The following is a 22,336-nucleotide window of genomic DNA, read 5'->3' on the forward strand; positions in this document are numbered from 1 at the left end:
CGCAACGTAAGTGAACCTAGTCCCAAAAATACCTATGAGACCAAAATGTAACTAAAGAGAGTTGTGACCCCACAACTAATCGTACATAAACAACCAATAAGGAGGAACAAGGCCCACCTCCTACCAGGGCACAGAACATAGAAATAATGCTACTCGGCGGTAGCCCAGGATAACTCACGGCACCCAACAGGGGTGGAAGAGATGTGGGTGTCCGGACCGCGTGGGTACAGCCGATCGTAAACCAGGGATGGCTGCCTGTAACAGAGACAGCTAACCCGCAAGTAACAGGAATCTATCACCGGCATCTGAGAGCATTCTCAGACCGCTGATAAAGGGAGCGGGACCAATGAAAGAGAGGCACCTGAACCGAGCCTCTAACAAGGTGATAGGTGCGCGAAGAAAAGGGCGCCAAGCAGCCGGCGTCCTGACTGCCAGGAAACAGTCAGGACTAGGTTTGAATCGCCCGGCGTCTGCCGTTACCAAGCAACGCGCCGGGACCTCTGTCAGTACCGCCGGAAGCAGCGCGCCGGGCTGGTTGCCTAGCAACCCCCGACGCCCGGAAGCTGCGGAGGAAGTCTCTGCCGCGCGGCTGTTCCCCTGACGCGTCCTATGACTCCAGTATGTAGCGGAGGTCTGGGGCGTCCGTGTGACCACCACAGTACTGCCAGTGGGTGCGTCCACGGCACCCCGGGTCCTGACAGTAAATCGGGAAGTGGCCGGACGCAGGGGACCACCCAGCGTTTCAATGCCTGCTTGTGGTCACGTGACGTCAATGCCCGCCAAGAATTCGGCCACCTGCGGCCTGAATAAAATTCAGTCTAGACCGACTTTTATTAGCAACGGGGTGAAAAATCATTTCGACGGTGAGCGACCATTAGATGAATCCTCTACCGTGGGGCCGCTTGCGAGTGGATGAGAACGCACACGTAATGTACAGAGACCATGGGCCAAATGTAATACGATGAGAGAATCAGAACGTGAGAGGTTTCCCTTTTTTTTTAAAGCGGCAATCATTTACACTGAAAGAACAGGTTGATTTTGCCATGTAAATGATTGCCGCTTTAAAAAAAACAGGGAAAACTCTCCCAAGGACGACGATGGGAAGATCGACAGTCAAAAGGGCGACGTGAGTTTTCCAAGGTTTTTTGCTCTGAATGTCCACAGACCGGAATTGCGATGTGATAGAATTATCAGGGGGACATTGAGGCGCAGCTGGGTTTGGCAGTACTGATTAGATTAGATTACCTGCAGCGTGAGGCGTCTATTAAGCAGTTGCCTCCTGCTTCAGTAGTGATCCAACCATGTCTTAGGACGCAGCATCAAATTTCACTCTGAAAATTGGGTATCCTAAGGCACCTATGGGGTACATGTAAGGCACCCACCACAATAGCCATGATATTTTAACCCTACAGCGGAGATTCCTGAACTCTTCCCACCCCACAACCGTCACCACCCCCCAAATGGCAGCAGGCTGTCAATCACTGCCTGCTGCCTTCCTACTTCCGACATCACAGGGTGTTTTCATGTACGCGCAGAAGTGGGACCTGCACATGATGACTCACTTGAATTACCCCCTTAGTCCAAACATAGGACCTTATTCTAATTGATTCGGTCCTCCATGCGTTCGCACTGAGGACCAATGGTGTGCATCTGTGCATGCGCAGATGCATTTCTGCGCATGTTCAGAATGCAGGGTGCGTGCATCTACAGTGAACATTCTGTTCGCCGGGTGCACGCACCCTACACAGCAGGCAGGGCGCAGAAGGGTGGGGAGCGCCGGGCAGCCCCATTAGCATTTGTTTCATGGGCGTTCCCATGAGAACGCTGAGCGTTCTCATGCTAATGAGGCCGTGACGCAGGTGCGGTCGGCAGGCAGCTGACATTACTGGATATCAGCTGCCCGCCCTGTCCTTCCACGGGACGCCCGTGAACCGCAAACTGAACTGCGAATGCTGGAGAAATCCTTTGATGGTCGCCGACCATGGTATGATTTCTCTCCACCAGAGAATGGATGCTCCAATTGTAGGCGTGCGGTGGGTCACGCGTGCGAGGAGGGGGGGGGGGGGGGCGGTCAGCACACCAGGCGCCATCTGATGGACTCGCAAGGCTGCAAATTTTGCAGCCTTGCGAGTCAATCAGAATAAGGTCCATACTGTATATACGAGTATATAGCAATTTATTATCCAACTATTTCTCAATAATCCTGTATAGCTTAATGTCATTGGCAACTACAGACGCCTTTCTTTATGAACCACTGGTCACTGGTAGTAGCTCTGGCCCAGGCTGAATGTGTTCTGTGTAACTGCGCTTTGTCCTCTATGTCAGTGGTTCCCAACCCTGGTCTTCAAGTTCCCCCAACAGTGCACGTTTTCCAGATCACCCGACAGGTGCACTCATTATTCAGGCACATTTGAAAAGATCCACAGGTGGAGCTAATTATGTCACCTGTGATTCTGTGTGGAGACCTGCAAAACGTGCACTGTGTGGGGTATTGAGGACCAGGGTTGGGAACCACTGCTTTATGTTCTCTACCCACGAAGCCTCTTCTTTAACGTGATCTAATAATGTCATCTTTTGTACCAGATTGGTAAATGAAACTGTGTTGAAAGCTCCTGCAAATATATCAAATGAATTGCAAATGACAATTACAACAAAATCCATTTTAAGACTTACTTCCTCATAAACATTAATTACATTTGTTAGGCATGACCGGTCCTTCATGAAATGATGTTGACACTCTGTTATACAATCGCTTTGCTCACTATAAATGCAGAATTGCATTTGGTGGAAAAATGTTTATCCACGACTGAAGTCAAACTCTGTTCATTTAGAAGTTTCTCTTTCAGAGTTTGTTCCCTTTGTTGAAGATTTTATATCTGCTTTCGGTACTTGTGAGTTATCCGGACGCCCGATTTCAAAATCGGGTCGGATCGGGCACATCGCATCGCATCGCATGCGACCATCGGATGCGATGCGATGCGATGCGATGACCCGATTTTTCCATAGGAATCAATGTTAAAATGGACTGAGTCCATTTTAACATGGAATTCAATGGGAAAAAGGGGTCCTTTTCATACCCCTACTATCCAAGTGGGCATGGAGTTGGATATAAACCTGTGGCGAGCGTAGCGAGCCACCGAGCCCGAAGCGTGGCGAGCGTAGCGAGCCCCGCGAGGGGACACGGAATACCGTCCCCTCGCGGGGCTCGCTTCGCTCGCCACGCTTCGGGCTCGGTGGCTCGCTACGCTCGCCACAGGTTTATATCCAACTCCATGCCCACTTGGATAGTAGGGGTATGAAAAGGACCCCTTTTTCCATAGGAATCATTTTAACATTGATTCCTATGGAAAAATCGGGTCATCGCATCCGATGGTCGCATGCGATGCGATGCGATGCGATATCGCATCGCATCGCATCTGATTGTATGCCTTAACTTAAGGCATACAATCAAAAAATCGGGCGTCCAGATAACTCACAAGTACCCTGCTTTCTGATGATTATGTGGCCATGATCCAGTTCTGGGTTATTCTTAAGTATATGAATTAGTATCTATTACTTATAGGGCCTGATTCATTCTGGATCATATATGCTCGCTGGTGATCCTTAGCTATGCAAATGCAGGAGGAAGTGTATACCACCCCCTACCTGCACCCCGCCCCCTGCCTGCACCACCTCCTACCTGCACACCACCTCCTACCTGCACACCACCTCCTACCTGCACACCACCTCCTACCTGCATACCACCTCCTACCTGCACACCACCTCCTACCTGCATACCACCTCCTACCTGCATACCACCCCCTGCCTGCACACCACATCCTACCTGCACACCACCTCCTACCTGCATACCACCTCCTGCCTGCACCCCACCCCCTGCCTGCACCACCTCCTACCTGCACACCACCTCCTACCTGCACACCACCTCCTACCTGCACACCACCTCCTACCTGCACACCACCTCCTACCTGCATACCACCCCCTGCCTGCACACCACATCCTGCCTGCACACCACCCCCTGCCTGCACACCACCTCCTACCTGCATACCACCCCCTACCTGCGTACCACCTCCTACCTGCACACCACCTTCTACCTGCATACCCCACCTGCCTGCACCCCACCCCCTGCCTGCACACCACCTCCTACCTGCATACCACCCCCTACCTGCAACCCACCCCATGCCTGCACACCACCCCCTGCCTGCACCCCACCCCCTGCCTGCACACCACCTCCTGCATGCACACCACCTCCTACCTGCACACCAATCCCTACCTGCATACCACCTCCTGCCTGAATACCACCCCCTGCCTGCATACCACCCCCTACCTGCATACCACCCCCTACCTGCATACCACCCCCTACCTACATACCACCCCCTACCTGTATACCACCCCCTGCCTGCATACCACCCCCTGCCTGCATACCGCCCCCTGCCTGCATACCACCCCCTACCTACATACCACCCCCTACCTGTATACCACCCCCTGCCTGCATACCACCCCCTGCCTGCATACCACCCCCTGCCTGCATACCGCCCCCTGCCTGCATACCGCCCCCTGCCTGCATACCACCCCCTACCTGCATACCACCCCCTGCCTTCAGCTACCCCCTGTCAGCACACATACCACCCACTGTCTGCATACCACCTGCATTTGGGTGCACTAAAACTGCAATCATAGTGTTAGATAAACATCGCAACCATCGGTCACATTGTTCTTCTGCGACTGCTGTAACTCTAACCGTACCTGAACTTGCATTTACAGGGGGGCATTGCCAAGCAAACTGTGTTGCAGATGCAGTCTTTGGCCTTCCCAAAAGCCTTCTGCTGCGCCCACCCGCTTTCCTCCCCCTATGCCTCTGCCTGTCAACCATGCAGAGAAGTTTGCTAAACTGTGCTGCAATTGTGGAACCTGTTCTACACATGCGCAGATTGAGTCCTTTGTGTATGCAGCTTCCCAGTAAAAGGAAAATTGGATTAGCCCTTTAAGGCCCATACACACTGGGTGATTTTGAGCTGAAAGCAGCTCACTTTTGATGTTTTGAGCTACTTTCAAACCGCCCAGTGTGTATGGCCGGGCGATGAGCACTGTTGTGCGCTCCTGCATCATCGCCGAACGCCACCAATCTTTCAGCTTTCAGTAGCGTCCTGCCACCCCCATTTTCACCATCATCGCTGTGCCCAGTGTGTATGCACCTTACAACACATGGGTATATACATTGGTGCCAGCGGCTTCATCTGCCCTCACTAGCCATAATTGCAGATACAGTACAGATGGAGCCTTCATCAACTAGCCGTCTCTGGTGAGCCATGGCTCAACAAGGCTTATTATCATCTATTGTTCTCAGCTGCAATACATACAACAATACAGTAGGGGATTAGCAGAGGATTAAGTACGACAGCTCTGGCTCACGTAATCCTAGTAAAGGGATTGAGGCGTCTGGCTCTATCTGTAATTCTATGTGAGGCAAATAACATTTAACAGTGTCCTCTGTATCGTCTGGAATTCATTTCAGCTTATCATATTTTCCTGCATTGTTCATTTTTAGTGAAACGAAGGGGTAACTGCAGTGTCTGGTGTATCGCCTAACTGCAAGATACTGTAGGATTAATGCTGAATATTTTCAAGGTTAGATCTACCATGCAGGCAGGGCCGGCGCCACCACTAGGCAGCTTTAGGCATTTGCTCAGGCGCCGGCCACTGGAGGGCGGTAATGAGCTGCAGGAGCAAGGAGGAGCAGCAGTAGCATCCAGGAACAGGAAGGGTCCCACGGCGCCGAGGAGAGCAGGAGCCAGGAGGAAAGCACCTGTGAGCATGGTGAGTGATTCTACACCCGCCCCTGGAGCCCGCATCTCCCTCTAACACCCCCCCCCCTTCCCTGGAGCCTGGCCGGAGCTGCGCCCCCCCCCCCTGTGGAGCCGGCCCTATGGCCGCATCTCCCACCGCATCACACACCCCCCCCCCCCCCCCGGAGCACAGCGGCGGCAGCTGCATCACCCCCCCTCCCTGAGCGTAGCGGAGGCCGCATCACCTCCCCACCGAGCGGGTGAGCGCCGGCATGCAGGTGGATAATTTATGGGCTCAAATTGACAAACAGACGTAATATATGGAAAAACAGGGGTAATATATGGACAAACGGGTAATATTTGGAAAAACAGGGGTAATATATGGACAAACAGGGGTAATTAGGGGTGTCATGTAAGGGAAAAATCTATGTAACTATCTACTGAATGATTTATATAATTCGTTGTTTTTTTTTTCTGTTAATTAATTAAGTAATTATGGCATGCATGTATTTTGAAACATTTGGGAAAATAATAACAACAAAGAAAGGCTGCATTAAGCCTGGCGTGGCTTAACCCTTTGAGTGCCCTTAAATTGAACGACAGTGCGGAGCCCACGGTGATACCCCACTCCTCATAAAATGATAGACTAGGGTTTTTGTGTTGAAATGTCTTTGTGTACGAATCATGTTCCAGCTCAATGTGCAATGAAAGCAAGAATATCAGTTACGGTCTAAAATACATCCAATCTGGCAGCTGTGCAATCTCCTGTCACAAAAATCTGACCTTGCGAACACATTGGAAAAGTGTCACAAATACAGAAAGCCGGAGAATAAACAGCCTGAACTAGGGTATGAGAGAGAGAGAGAAGGACGGATGAGGGGCTGGTGGGTAAGGTTCTGCCACATCAGCTCTTCATCCTCCGGCACAAAGCTGCAATCAAGGCGCATTCTGTCTTCTCAAAGAATGTTATCGAGGGCAAAAAGAAGGGGTTCCGTCTAGTACATCCCATGATGCAACGCGCGGGAAAGTAGGAACTATTTCCCTTTTCCTAGTGCTGAATAGCACGCTGATGATAATTTCTTCTTCTTTCCAGCTTAAATGCTCCGTGGCAATGCCATCTGTAAATTAGCTCCTTGTCTGGTCTTTCTTGGAGTTCTGAATTAAGCTGATGAGGAGTGGGAATGTGAAGCAAGCCTGGCCATGCAGGAAGACTCATAAGCACGCACTAACCCCCCCACGTGTCCCCATACACAGCTGCGCTGAGATGACACACATGCCAAGATGATGTTATGCGCTACCAGGTTGCATACGAAATAATGTCAATAGCTTCTATGAATTTTTCCTTTTGAAACAAAAGCCTATGTCGTTGCGGCCATAAAGAATTTCAGTTTATTCTTTAAAGTTAATGAAGATTCTGCTTCTCAGGCAACAGTTTGGGATTGCTATAAGGCATATTTAAGGGGTACTCTTATTCAACGTATAGCTGCCCTTAAGTTAGCATACAGGTCAAAGGGAACTGAGCTCGAAACAGAGAGCTGTAGACTAGAGGCTCAATATATAAACGATGGTTTGGCTGATTCCAAACTTTTATGGGAAACTGCACGGGCCGCGTGGTTAAAACACTTGGAAGATCGTAACGTACGAAGCATGGTATTTAGTTCACATAGAAGTTATCAAAATGCTGACAGAACGGGCAGCTATTTAGCACATTTAGTACACTCTGACCGCCCTGCATCAACAATAGCCCGCTTGATGGATAAATCAGGTTCAGTGGCCACTAATACACCAGATATAGTGAATATATTTTTATCTTTCTATAAAGATATTTATCAGTCACGTATTAACTATACGAAGGAGGAACTGAAGTTATATTTAAATGGGATAGACCTTGCTGTCCTATCAAATGAGGCTAGAGAAAGTTTAGATGCTGTATTTACTGTGGATGAAGTTGAGGCGGCCATTGGATCTTTTCCTGGGGGTAAGGCTCCTGGATCAGATGGCATCCCCATTGAATTATATAAGAGTAATTTGGAAATACATGCACCACGATTGTTAAAATTATTCAATGGTATTTTTGCTAATGATATTTTTCCTGACTCAATGTCAGAGGCGATTATCATTGTAATTCCCAAACATGGAAAGGATCCTGTATTCCCAGATTCTTATAGGCCAATATCCCTTATCCCAACTGATGCAAAAATTCTGGCCAAGGTGCTGGCTATACGATTAAATGCAGTAATTTCTTCTATTGTACATCAAGATCAATCTGGCTTTATGCCAGGTAGATCGACTAGTATAAATCTAAGGAAATTATATATGCATCTTCAGGCTTTGCATGAAAGTGAAACACATTCAGTTATTGTTTCACTTGATGCTAGAAAGGCTTTCGATTCTGTTGAGTGGATGTATCTGTGGGAGGTCATGAGATCGATGGGTTTTGGACCTAATTATCTAAGATGGATACAACTATTATATTTTTCCCCTATGGCAAGGTTGTCCGTTAATGGTTTTGTATCCTCATCCTTCTCTCTCTCGAGAGGAACTAGACAAGGGTGTCCACTTTCCCCATCCCTTTTTGCTCTGGCAATTGAGCCTCTAGCTTGTATACTTAGAGCCCATCCAGATATTGTGGGGTTGCGGATTGGTAAAAGGATGGATACAATTGCATTATATGCAGATGATCTCTTACTCTTCTTACAGGATTATGAATCCGCTATGCCCATGGTTTTGAAGGTTATGGAAAGTTATGGTAGATTTTCGGGACTAGAAATTAATTGGAATAAATCCTTCATTATGCCTTTGAGAGGTAGTCCTCCAGCTGAGCCAAAAATTTCATTACCGTTATGCTGGACTGATCAGTTTAAATATTTAGGAATTAATATAACAAATAATTACAAAGATTATCTTTCATTGAATCTTCTACCGATTCTTTCATATCTTCAAGACAAAACAAAAACTTGGAGTAAACTGCCTCTAACAGTAACAGGCAGAGTGAATCTAATTAAAATGGTTGTACAACCAAAAATTTTATATGTGGTCCAGCATTCTCCAATGTATATTCCTACTAGTTTTTTCCGTAAACTGAATGGCTTGATCTCCTCTTTAATTTGGGCAAACAAACGTCCAAGAATTAGGCTTGATAATCTAACTAGAACAAAAGTAGAGGGGGGGCTAGCTTTACCACACTTTAAATTGTATTACTTCGCTTCGCAAATGACACATATTCGACAATGGTTACAGGATGAATCACCTGATCCTTTATCTTTGGCATTTATACAGCATACTGCTTCTGGTAGAACCCCGCTTCAATTACTCTTGAGTAGTGAAACCTCTATTAGAGGATCCCCTATTCTTACACAGGCCCTTAAAATTTGGCGAGACATTCAAGTCTTGTTTAAATATTATGATTATGACCCTGACACTCCTCTCTGGCACTCCCGTCGGTTACCAAAATTAAGGAAAATTTCTGGTGTCAAGGTCTGGACTCCTTGGGGAATTGAGACATTAGGTCAATTATATAATTCTGGTATTTTGAAAACATTCCAACAACTACAGGCGGAATTTAAATTATCAAGTACACTTTTTTGTCATTATCTACAACTGAGAAATGCCCTACAAGCTCAATTTGAAGATTCTCCCCCTAATATTGCTACATCGCCTTTGAAAAAGTTTCTTTTAAATTTGAGAGAGAAAAGGAGTATTTCTGTGGCCTATTCCTTCCTAATATCTGAATATCATACAGATACCATGCAGGTTCAACGTCAAAGATGGGAGACAGATCTGGGTATCCTTAATGATATGGAATGGGATGCTGCTAGGGAATTTCCATCCCTTGCCACTTCTTCAATTAGGACTCAACAGATTCAATTATTTATATTATATAAAACATATTTGACTCCAAAATGCTTGGTCAAATTTGGTGGTAGAGATTCAGCTGAATGTCCGAAATGTAGAGGGGCGGATTGTGACTTTTGGCACCTTATATGGGTATGCCCTGTAGTTCAGAAATTTTGGAAACAAATTAAGACTGCTTTGATAGTCACAGGAATCCCGTCGGAGTATCTTACCCCCAGGGTATGTTTGTTAGGTGCAGGGGATGCTGAATTACTTTATAGGGATGATACTATGTATGTCATTAACCTGACTGCCCTAGCAAAGGTTTGTATAGCTCGCGCTTGGATGGCACAGTCAGGTCCATTATTTAAAGAATGGAAGATGTTGGTCAATTCTACTTTACAGCATGAAAAATATATATATATGTTAAGGGGCAAATTGTCTAAATATGATAAAGTATGGCATCGATGGATTAACTCAATTTATGCCGATACATTCTGAATGGCTCTAATGTCCAACTGTCTATTTAAATTTGCAGCCACTGATGCCAAATAGTCGTTACAAAACTATATGACTTCACTAGGAAAATATTCTTTCTTGATGATATTTCTCATTTTAAGGAACAGGGTTGGATGGGACAGTATATATTATATTTATTTATGTATTTAATACATTATTATTATTATTATTATATATTTTTTTTTTTTTTGTGTTGGGTGTATTTATATATATATATATATATATATTTTTTTTACAGTAACATTGTTCATTGTTATGATAACATTGAATTATCCATAAGATAACTATTCTTGATGTTTTTGTTTATTATTCCTTTTTGAAATGTAAATGCCTTTCTTTAAAATAATAAAATTACTCTATTGAAAAAAAAAGTTTATGGAATACCCCCTCCTCACCTGAAGTCCGGACAGCCTTCTGCTGTGCTGCCCGGATCAGTGACCCCCTCCTTCCTAGCACCAGATCCCCCATCTAAATGCCAACACATCCGATTTGGCCCGATCTCGGCCCGATCCGTCGGAATCAGGTGAAATTGGTCTCAAATTGGACAAGTGTATGGGCAGCTTAAATCTCTCTGCACATGTTACATCTGCCCCACCTGCAGTGCAGCATGATTTTGTGCAAAAATTTCAGCCTTGCTAACAGGTATATCTGAATACCTCTTACATTGTATTGAAGAAATGTAGTTACTATGGTTTCAGTGCTGTAAGAGTCTAATATGGGACAAGGGAATGAGATCAATGTTCGAAGGCAAAAATATTTTTTTATGGAATTGCTGGGAAAATTGTGTAGAATCATTATCCCTGTAATAAAACATATTCGCTAACAGCAATTATTATATTTGCAAACAAATTACATATGAACTTTCAATTATACTATGGTTATTTGTTTTTGAAAACTTTCTAGGTTCTGAATTTTCACTTCAGAATAGACCTTTAAAAAAATCATCCTTTAATACTTTAATTTACAAGTCGATAAGAGTATCGAATGACGGAATTTCTTTTTAAAAATCTAGGAGGCATGCCAAGGCAGAGACAGCAAATTAAGATATGTACTATACCTAAGGCAGCGTAACAGGTTCCAAAACAAAGAACTTAATAGTGCAACCACTTACTCTATTAGAGTCGATTCTGGTCCTAGAGGTATAGATCGGAGGTGGGATGTTGAAGGCCTGGGGGACAAGATATTCCTCGGCATCGATCATGTCTTCCAGATCTTCATCATCTAGGAGGTTTTGGAAGAACTTGCTGTGGTTCGGACTTGGAAGCTTCATACGGTCATCACCCTGGATGACAAAATAAGTCATATTTATGGTTAATCAAAATTAGCGATCTGTAAATGATCTATTTACTATACATATAACATCACTATAATGCAGGGGTTCCCAACGTTTTTCGAATTACGGCTCCATATAGCATCAGAAATTTTGTTGCGGCGTCCCTAGGTCAAGAATTTCTTATGCATAATGTAGAATTTAAAATATTTCCTTAAGTAAATTGTATTTATTATCTCTGGATAACAAACTTGATTCCCGACATTTAAAAAAAAAAAAAAAAAAAAAGTATGTTGTATTTATACGTCCTCCTGAGGTTCCGTTATGTGGTGAGGAAAAAGTGCTTTCGTGCTAAAGTGCGCTTAAATTTCCTATAGCAGCTTAACCACACTACACAAAGAGTGACATCCCCATACCACTCAAATACAATATGCAACAGAAAAATGGTTTTAGTGTAGGAGTATAGCGCTCAGGTGTTCTCATAAAATAGGTTTTATATCACCATATGTCCAATAAATCTCCTGGTAAGAAATTCAGTATATCCAATGAGTCTGACAGTGTGTGGGGGATCCCCAGATTTTCTCTATATAAAACAGAGAAACACAAATGGTGCAAATAACGTTTTAAAACATGAAATTTTAATTATAAGTTGCACTCACAGACAGATGATTTTGATAGCATATAGAGGGAGTCCCAAGGCAAATCAGCAACCACAGATGTTAGTATAGCAAGTGTCCTGAGCAGCACCCAGTCCGGACCAGTCAGCTGCTCCACACTCAAGCTGTATGTAGTACTCCGTTTCACCAAGGACAAGTACACCTCCTCTGCCACACTTAACGCGTTTCTGGAATAGTCCCTTCTTCAGAAGTGATGTGGTGAGGGTCAGGATTTGCTTCTGTTTGTCCACATATTTTATGATAGGAATCCACCAGAACTGGTTACATTGACCATAAATAATTTTGAATAGGTCCTGGACCACTAATCCAGGGCACCACTGCAAGTTCTCCGAGGCACCCCAGGGTGACACTGCGCACAGTTGCTTTCATGTATTTTTCTATATTTATTTATTCTGCTTACAGAACTTGGTAAGATAATGTTTGTTAATTAACTAGCTTACAATGACAAAACTGACTCAATCAATTTTTAGAAATGAAATTCAGAGACGTTTACCAATAGGGAATATCTAGGACTACGTCTGTAGGTAGCTCCATTCTATACCATGTAATTTACTAAAAACCATGAGGCCTTCAGCAGCTGTCAACAGCCACGGTGACCTCTGTACTTTTACCAATACTCAGTATTGGGATTTCAGAGAGAACACTTTATAAACGTGTTATGGAAGAAAGCTATTTGGCATGTAGAATTTTTGCCGGCACCAATGTCCTCTCTTTAGGTCTACACCTCTACCTAAGAACCATATGGTGGAGCTGTCTTGAGTTTTCTTAGAGATCAGCACCTTCTTGACTGCGAACTCTGGGGGAATTAAACACTCGTCATTGACACAATGTGCAACTCTCCACCATAGAGATCCAAGGGAAAACCTACATAGTCAACACTATCAAAACTGGCCGATGTGTGTGCATTTTTCCAATGTCTCAATTTATTGAATACCCATCAATCGTAGTTTATCTCCTTGAAATAAAATTTTGTGACTAGCATTTTCCTAAAAGTCCCAGAGAACATAATTTATATGGTCTTTCTCAACCCAAATTATATCACCTGGTACTCATAATGGCAAGCATGAGTACTGTATAGGTTTCTTCATTAATCGCCATTGTGTAGTCACACTAAGTTGTAGATCTCCTTTAGGCCAATTTTATTGAAGATAGCTGAACTTTTCAATTGGTTAAATGATTCCAGGATCCGGGAGATTTCCTCAACTGGTTGAATGAATCTGTGAGTCCTCTTCAATGGGTGATTATTTTAGGAATTCCTAGTCCATTATCAGGAAGTTGGTGTTGCTTTTTTGTCTTCTTGTTCATTGATATGTAATTACAGATGTAGATTCTAGTCTTTTTCAAAGTGCTGCTGCACTGTCCAGTGCTGATGTGATGATAATTATCAGACTACTTTAACAGAGAACCTGTGGCTGGCGCAAGCCAAGAATCCTCTTCATGAGAAGAAACATGCAGAGATAAATCCTAGGCTACCTACATAAGTTCCTGCACAAGATTAGCCAGCATTAGGAGTAGGGGTTTATGGGGAATTGGTATGGATGTATCATGGACCGAGTAGATACGGATGGACTTAGGGCTCAAGGTGATACAGAATGAGGTCTTGCTCGCAGTCCAAATTCAGGACAGACAGCAGACAGAGGCACAGTCCAATAAACAATCCAAGGTCAGGGGCAGGCAGTGGGTGAGAAGACATCCAGTAACAGGCTGCTAATTGGATACCGCGATATCGACAATTTTTTAATGACGTTTTTATCAGCTGTATTGGCTTTGGGGCTAATAGGACATCTCCCTATGTATGTATCTGTTTAAACACAGGACCCTGGGATCAGCAGGCCCATACACTGCCCCCATATATTATAACTATTATCTGGAGACCCGCCATTTTCCAGGAGACCTACACATGTGTTCAAGACTTAGTTGAATATGCTATACAAGTTATAGCTTACTGTGCAATTATTCTTTTTGAGGTGCATCGCACTATAGACACACCTTTTTCTTTCCTAAAAATTATTCATATTTTTGTGTCTGTGATAGCACACCCCTGACTTTGGTCAAAAATGATTGAAAATACCAAATCAAAATAGGCAGGGGGCCATTTGTTATATATAAAAAATAACCTAAACAACATCTGAATCCTGTGCGACTGGTATATATGTTTGTTTGAATAAGCTACACACCTGCACTGCACACGAAAGAGGCGGGACCTGGACATTTATATAGTCTCCTGCTCTATCTATCTATCTATCTATCTATCCCATATGAAACACCGGGCTAATAAATACAATATCATTCCTTTGAATATAAGCTTTCAGTTGGGCAGAAATATAAAGGTTACACAAGTCCATCAATGCACCATTGAGCAGGATTAAGTAGCCTCAGGAATACAGTCCTCCAGTGCTGCATAATTTGATTTATTCCAGGGACATACTGAGGGAATCAGAGGAGCTATGCATCAAATGAGACTGTCCACATTACTGCCTCTCTTCTGCTCTATTTCTCCTTTCTTCCTGTCTACATCTCCGACTGAATCAATTTCTGGACAGCACTTGACAGGGTCTGGTGATTCTTGGTGTGAATTTTTGGGACGGTTACGCTTTGACATGGAATACGAAGCAGCTTCACCTTCTAACTTTGCACAGCCGCGAGGAGAGGATTTCAGAACCTCATTAGCAGTCCTTCTCAGCCACCATGGATCCGTTGTATCTTTCATCAATATGTTATGTAGTCATAGTTCTGTGTATTACAGCTGTAGCCATTGCAAAGTTCCAGTCTCCTGCAAAAAGTACTCTATATATTTTAATATTTTAAATTGCAGACAGTAGGAGCGAGTTTTGTAGTAATCCACCAGCCCACGTCAGTCCGTCTGAATAGGAGTTAGGCTACAACATGCCTTGAAACCCTAATAACATAGTAACACAATAATTAAGGTCGAAAAAAGACGTTAGTCCATCGAGTTCAACCTATCTGACTTGTAAATACTGACTTGACTAAGTCATATCTATAGGATTCCCTTAGTGGCCAAAAACTCATCCAGTTTTAATTTAAATTCATTAACAGTAGTTGCTGTAACCACCCCACCGGCAATGAGTTCCGGAATGTTACTGCACTAATGGTGAAGAATCCTCTTCTTAATTCAGTAGGGAATTTCTTTTCCTCGAGCCTCAGTACATGCCCGCGTGTCCTAAGTATAGGCCTGTTAGTGACCAATCATCTCCCAGTTCCATATGATTCCCAATCCTGTATTTGAACATACTAATCATATCCCCTCTCAACCTCCGTTTCTCCAGTGAAAACATATTCAGCCTGGTTAGCCTATCTTTGTATTCTAGTGATTCGAGACCTTTTACTAGCTTAGTCGCCCTTCTCTGTACATGTTCCAATTAATTTATGTCCTTTTCAAGGTACGGTGCCCAGAATTGAACACAGTATTAGTATAAGTGTGGTCTCTTTGTAAAGAGGCACTATCACATTGGCATCCATTGAATCCATTCCCCTTTTAATGCATGCCAGTGTCCTGTTTGCTTTTACTATTACACAATTTTTAATCTATGATGACCTCCAAGTCCTTTTGCACAGCAGAATACCCTATAATAACTGCATTGAGACTATAAGAAGCTAGTTCATTTGTGTTCCCATAATTAATTACTTTACATTTATCAACATTAAACCGCATTTTCCACCTTTCCAACCCACCTTTCCAGTTTAATTAACTCACTTTGTGGTGTATCCACACCCTCTTCTGATTTAATTTCCTTACTCAATTTTGTGTTAATATCGCAATCTTACTCACTATGGGCCTTATTCTAGTTCACTCTTAGAGGCAAATTCCTTCTCAAATGGACAAGGACAAAGCCATGTGCAGATATAACATGTGCAGAGAGAGTTAGATTTGGGTGGGGTTTTTCTGCAAAGTGAGATCTATATTGCAGTGTAAAAACAAAGCAGTCAGTATTTTCTCTGCACATAAACAAAATAACTCACCCAAATCTAATTCTATCTGCACCTGTTAAATCTGCCCCCCCTGCAGTGCACATGGTTTTGTCCATCTGAGAAGGAATTTGCCTCTAAGTGAACTAGAATAAGGCCCCATGTCACTACCTATATCATTAATGAATATATTAAACAAGGTGGGTCCCAATATTGAACCTTGTGGGACTCCACTTTGGACCTTACCCCAGCTGAAATGTATGCGATTTACCACCACTCTCTGTCCCCGATTGTGCAACCAGTTTTTAATCCAATTACAAATTTTAACTCCTAACCCTAAATTACCTAGTTTTATTAATAACCTTTTATGAGGCACCGTGTCAAAAGTTTTAGTGAAATCAAGTATTACATCAATAGATTTTCCTAAGTCCACCCCCTACTGAATTCCTCATAAAAGCTAATTAAATGAGTGTGACATAATCTATTTTTGACGAACCCATGCTGAGCCTTACTTATCACCTTCTCCTGCTCTAAGAAACTTTGGATACTATCTTTTATTAATTCCTTTTAATATTTTCCCCAATATGGATGTAAGGCTGACCGGTCTATAATTTTCAGGGTTAGTTTTTCTACCTTTCTTCCATATTGGTACTACATTAGCTATGCCCCAGTCCCTTGGTATCGTCCCTGAGTTTATTGTTTCATCGAATATCAGATATAATGGTAGTGCTATGACAGAACTCAGTTCTTTTAGTGTCCTAGGGTGTATTTTGTCCAGGCCAGGAGATTTGTTACTAATTAGGTTCTGTAATTTATTTTTGTCTATTTCCTCACTCAAACACACAGTTTGGGAGCAATCAAAAGCCGAGCATTCAATCCGTGGGAGATCTTCTGAAGATTCTTCCCTTGTAAATACCGAAGAAAAAAAATTGGTACTTATGTAGTATCTGGGCTGCCGATTTCTAAATCGGGTCGGATCGGGAGATCGCATCGCATCGCATGCGACTCGATGCGATGCGATGACCCGATTTTTCCATAGGAATCAATGTTAAAATGGACTGAGTCCATTTTAACATGGAATTCAATGGGAAAAATGGGTCCTTTTCATACCCCTACTATCCAAGTGGGCATGGAGTTGGATATAAACCTGTGGCGAGCGTAGCGAGCCACCGAGCCCGAAGCGTGGCGAGCGAAGCGAGCCCCGCGAGGGGACGAATACCGTCCCCTCGCGGGGCTCGCTTCGCTCGCCACGCTTCGGGCTCGGTGGCTCGCTACGCTCGCCACAGGTTTATATCCAACTCCATGCCCACTTGGATAGTAGGGGTATGAAAAGGACCCATTTTTCCATAGGAATCATTTTAACATTGATTCCTATGGAAAAATCGGGTCATCGCATCCGATATCGGATGCGATGCGATGCGATATCGCATCGCATCGCATCTGATTGTATGCCTTAACTTAAGGCATACAATCAAAAAATCGGCAGCCCAGATACTACATAAGTACCAAAAAATTAATTGAATAATTCCACTTTCTGTTTTCGTTCTATTACTAAGGTACCCTGCTTATTTTTTAGTGGGCCAATATTTTCCTTCATTAACCATTTCCTGTGTATATAACTGTAGAATTGTTTGGGATAAGATTTGCTATCTGCAGCTATTTTTCATTCAGTCTCTAATTTATCCATCTTGATTGCATTTTTAACTTTTTTATGACATTCTTTATATGTGGCAATGATTCCGGTGTCCCATCTTGTTTAAACGCTTTGAATGCCCTCCTATTTTTAGCCATTTCAAATTTGACTTTGTTGTTAAGCCACATCGGTTTCCTTTTGACATTTGTTCTTTAATTTACCCTAGGAATACATTTATCAGTGCCCTCATGCAGTATTTTTTTTTTTATTTGCCACCTTTTAGTAGTATCCAGACCTCTAAACAATTCTTTCCAGTTCATATTCTTTAAGGTCTCCTCAAACTTACCAAAGTTTGCTTTTCTGAATTGTAAGGACCTCGTTGCTCCAATATAACTATCTAAGTTAAAATTGAAATCAACTTGATCATATTGTGATCACTGTTCGCCAATGTCTCCCTTATGGTTATGTTAGTAACAATGTCCCCGTTGTTGCTTATCAATAGATCCAGGATATTGTTATTTCTGGTTGGACTTTCAATAAATTGATACAAATAGTGGTCATTAAGGGCATCCAATAAAACATTTCCCTTAGTGGTACTATTTGACCTATCTTTCCAATTTATTTATGGGTAGTTAAAGTCACCCATAATAATAATGTCCCCTAAACTGGCCGCTTTTCCCACCTGTAGCAAGAGGTCTTTTTCCTCCTCCGTATTAATGTTGGTTGGTTTATAAAACGTTCCTACTCTAAGTTTTTAGCTCCTTTTCTACTTCATTGTGCTCTTGTATATGTCTTCCTTTATGCATGGTTTTAAGGATGGTATAACATATAAACATACCCCCCCCCCCCCCCCTCTACATAATCTATTTTTGATAAACAGTCTATAACCTTCTATGTTATCCTCCTGAAGAAGTGTTTGGCAATATGCTAGACCTGTATATGGATGTATCTTTTGCACCAAGGATAATGACTGGTATCAAACTAATCATACTGCACGTATGGCTTCGAAGATGACTAAGACTCATCAAATGGGCAAATATTCACATTTAGTTACAAACCCTAAACATGGGGACAGTAATAGATGATTTCCCTTCAATTATGAAATGATCCAACCAGTGTGTGGATATGAGATAACTAAACTGATAGTGGAAGTGTATCGTCTAAGCCACAGGTTCTTAAACATGGTCCTCAGAAGAACCCCACAAAGGTCACGTTTTCCAGGTCACTTGTGGATTGTTAAAATGTGATAATTATTAATACCACAGCACACCTGTTGGGTGAACTGCCAAATGTGACCTGTATGGGTTCCTGAAGACCGAGTTTGAGGACCACTGGTCTAGGCTTTAGAAATAACACTTGAACGCCTGGGCAATCTGATATATTTAGGTAGCTCACATAATCCGTTTTAAATGGGCAATTCCACCGGTAACGGAAAAAACTTTTTTACAATAACAAACTCTATTCATTACACAACTTTCAATAATAATGTGAACGGCCCAATATAAACCCCATATACAGTAGAATACCATTTAAATATCCTTAGGACTATCTAGAGTCATGAACAGAACCTCCATTTATGAGACAATGCTAAGTACTGCATGTGTGTGCCAACTCTAGATTTTCACAATTGTACTGCAAGATGGGACATCCTGGTGATACTGATACATTTGGTAAAAGTGACAATTAGTGTTTACTGGGCACCACATTACAGTAGTAACGGAACCACCAAGTTGGAAATGAGCTTGAGGAACATTACAATAAAACCAAAAGTTGAAGACATAATACCATTTTTTTTAACCTTTTTTGTCAAAAAAACTTTACCATTGCATATTTATATTGAACTGTATCATCCAGAGATAATTTTTTATGGCTGTTTAATTACATTATCCCCTTTATATTAACTCCGATACTGACATTATGGGGTATAGGCAATAGAGTCGGAGTCACTGGACGTGCAGGACTACGGGAGAGAAGGCCCGTACTTTTAAAGCGGCAATAATTGACAAGGCAAAACCAGGGTCCGCAACTATTACATTTACCCCGTTATGTGATCATTTAATCAAACACATACTGTAGTTTCATTGCCTTACAGTATATGCAAAATGATATGCAAAATTGCAAATAAATGGAAGCCTATCCAAATATAGGGCCTTATTCTGATCTGAGCTCAGTACAAATTTGTTCTTAACATGGGCAAAACCATGTGCACTGCAGGTGGGGCAGATGTAACATGTATAGAGAGAGTTAGGTTTGTGTGAGTTATTTTGTTTCTGTGCAGGGTAAATACTGGCTGCATTATTTTTACACTGCAATTTAGATTTCAGTTTCAGCACACCCCACCCACATTTAATTCTCTTTGCACAGGTTACATCTGCTCCACCTGCAGTGCACATGGTTTTGCCCATTTTAAGAACAAATTTGTACTGAGCTCAGATCAGAATAAGGCCCATAGTTTTCATGCAGAGAACACTGATAGTCTTTTATGTTTTAAGCTCTCTGTCCAATGGAACATCCAGCTCCGCAGTTATCCTACTGCATTTAAATGGTGCAATTGACTTTTGCAGTCCAAATATTTTTTTGCAATTCAGTCTGTTTTAAATGTTTAAATCAATTGTATTTTTTTTTTTATAAAAAAAAATGGTGTACATGAAGGGGGGAGGGCCTGGGGTTTGCTTTGGGGTTTGTATTTTTCTGTATGGTTAATGCGGGAAAGACGGTGCCAATAATTCATTTGGATGTACAAAGCTTTATTACTGTTCTAATGGCATGACATGGAATTTATACGGAACAATACTATGTACAGATGTCTCTTGTTGTTTACTGCTTTTCTGCTGAAATCAAAGAAAAATGTTTTTTCTTTTAAATGGTGTACATTGAACGATGTTAATGATCTTATTTTAAAGTGTCTCACCACTGGATCTGCTTCTAGCGCTAGGGCTGTTGAGCCTGACCAGACGTTGGACCTGAATGGGTTAATGAACCCAGCAATAGTGAAGCTGCATTTCCACCATTCAAGGACCATAATCAAGTAAACCCAACTTTTATCACATTCTCAGGATACTTCATTGACAAAAAACTCCATTTGCAAACTCTAGCAATTCACAGAAATAAATCCTGTAATTATGTATATTTAAGGAAGTCAATTCAATTCTGGGGCCCTCCTCATCCTATGTGCCACCTGCTGATGACTGGTTGTGCCATAGTAATTATGTATAGAGTGTGACACTGCCGCCCTATATGATATCACAGTGTTACATTGTCTTCCCCCGCACACAATGGCGGTAACATAGAATCTCCAAGGACAATGGAAGACATTCTAATTCCTAGTAAGAACATGGTGACTACAATGGAAAAGCCGACGTGAGCGAGGACAGGTACAATGAACCGGGATTATAGTAACATAAGGATAAAAATGAAATTGCCTGATGGTTTTGCAAGTCATTCGCACATTCATGAGGCGGCAGATCCAACCACTTCATGGGTTTTGTCCGTGTAACATACGGGCTGATTATTTCTATTGTGTTTCCTTACAGCAGGCGGGTAAGAAATGGCTGATCCTGTGCCATGAGCTCCGTCTATCAGTGGAAGGAAATTGGCTTTTTTGTTAAAACCCTTGGTGACAGCCTCTATCATGTCCCCACTTTCCCTTCTCCGCTGCAAACTACTGTATACATATTGAGATGTTTTAGTCTTTCCTGGTACGTTTTGTGATGTAGGCCATGCACCATTTTAGTTGCCCTTCTGTGTACCGTTTCTAATGTGTTTATAAGCTTCTGTAAATATGGCCTCCAGAACTGGACACAGTATTCTAGATGTGGAAGTACAGATGTAGCCCCGGCCATCCTTGGCCGGGGCTCGCCAGATCCTCCCCGCTGGCGAGCGCCGGCAGCAGGGGCTACACTGAACTAGGACGCGCGTGCATCTCTGGGGCGTTCAAGCCTCTGAGATGTACACATTCCTGAGTTGGCGGCGGGCTTCGGCGACTCTGTGTGTACATGTGATTTCTTAAGTTTTTATTTTGAATGAGTTTGTAAACTTTTTTCACATTGTCATTATGGGGTAAAGGGGCAGATGGATTAAGCCTTAACAAGAGATAAATGCAAGGGTGATAAGGAGAGATAAACGTCCACCCCAGCAAAAGCCCATAAGGCTGAGTCGGCTTTTCTTTTTTTTGCTAGTGTGGGCTTTTGCTGGGGTGGACTTTTTGCCAGTGTGGATGGACTTTTTGCCAGTGTGAGCTTTTTGCTGGGGTGGACTTTTTGCCAGTGTGGGCATTTTGCTAGTGTGGGCTTTTGCTGGGGTGGACTTTTTGCCAATGTGTGCTTTTTGCCAGTGTGGACTTTTTGCTAGTGGGGACCTTTTGCTAGAGTGGGCTTTTGCTGGGGTGGACTTTTTGCCAGTGTGGGCTTTTTGCAAGTGTGGACTTTTTGCTAGTGTGGGCTTTTGCTGGGGTAGACATTTTGCAAGTGTGGACTTTTTGCTAGTGTGGGCTTTTGCTGGGGTGGACTTTTTGCCAGTGTGGACTTTTTGCCAGTGTGGGCTTTTGCTGGGGTGGACTTTTTGCCAGTGTGGACTTTTTGCTGGTGTGGACTTTTTACCAGTGTGGACTTTAAAAAAAATATTTGGCATTTCAATTTGCTTTTTGTTCAATTTGCCTTTACAGTCTCTAAGTTATGTATTATAGAAACTCTTT

At 42.9% G+C, this 22,336-nt stretch overlaps 1 protein-coding gene across 2 annotated transcripts in view; it reads right to left on the minus strand.

The window, feature by feature from the left end:
- ERBB4 (erb-b2 receptor tyrosine kinase 4) overlaps nucleotides 1–22,336 on the minus strand; it is a 690,947-nt gene that overhangs the window by 35,739 nt on the left and 632,872 nt on the right. For both annotated transcript variants that reach the window (XM_083154478.1, XM_083154479.1), the window contains exon 25: nucleotides 11,248–11,418. In XM_083154478.1, coding sequence (XP_083010604.1) covers nucleotides 11,248–11,418 — 171 coding nt within the window. The remainder of the gene's footprint in view (nucleotides 1–11,247; nucleotides 11,419–22,336) is intronic.

The sequence above is a fragment of the Crinia signifera genome, chromosome 7, assembly GCF_055691185.1.
Source record: "Crinia signifera chromosome 7, ASM5569118v1, whole genome shotgun sequence".
Classification (NCBI taxonomy): domain Eukaryota; kingdom Metazoa; phylum Chordata; class Amphibia; order Anura; family Myobatrachidae; genus Crinia; species Crinia signifera.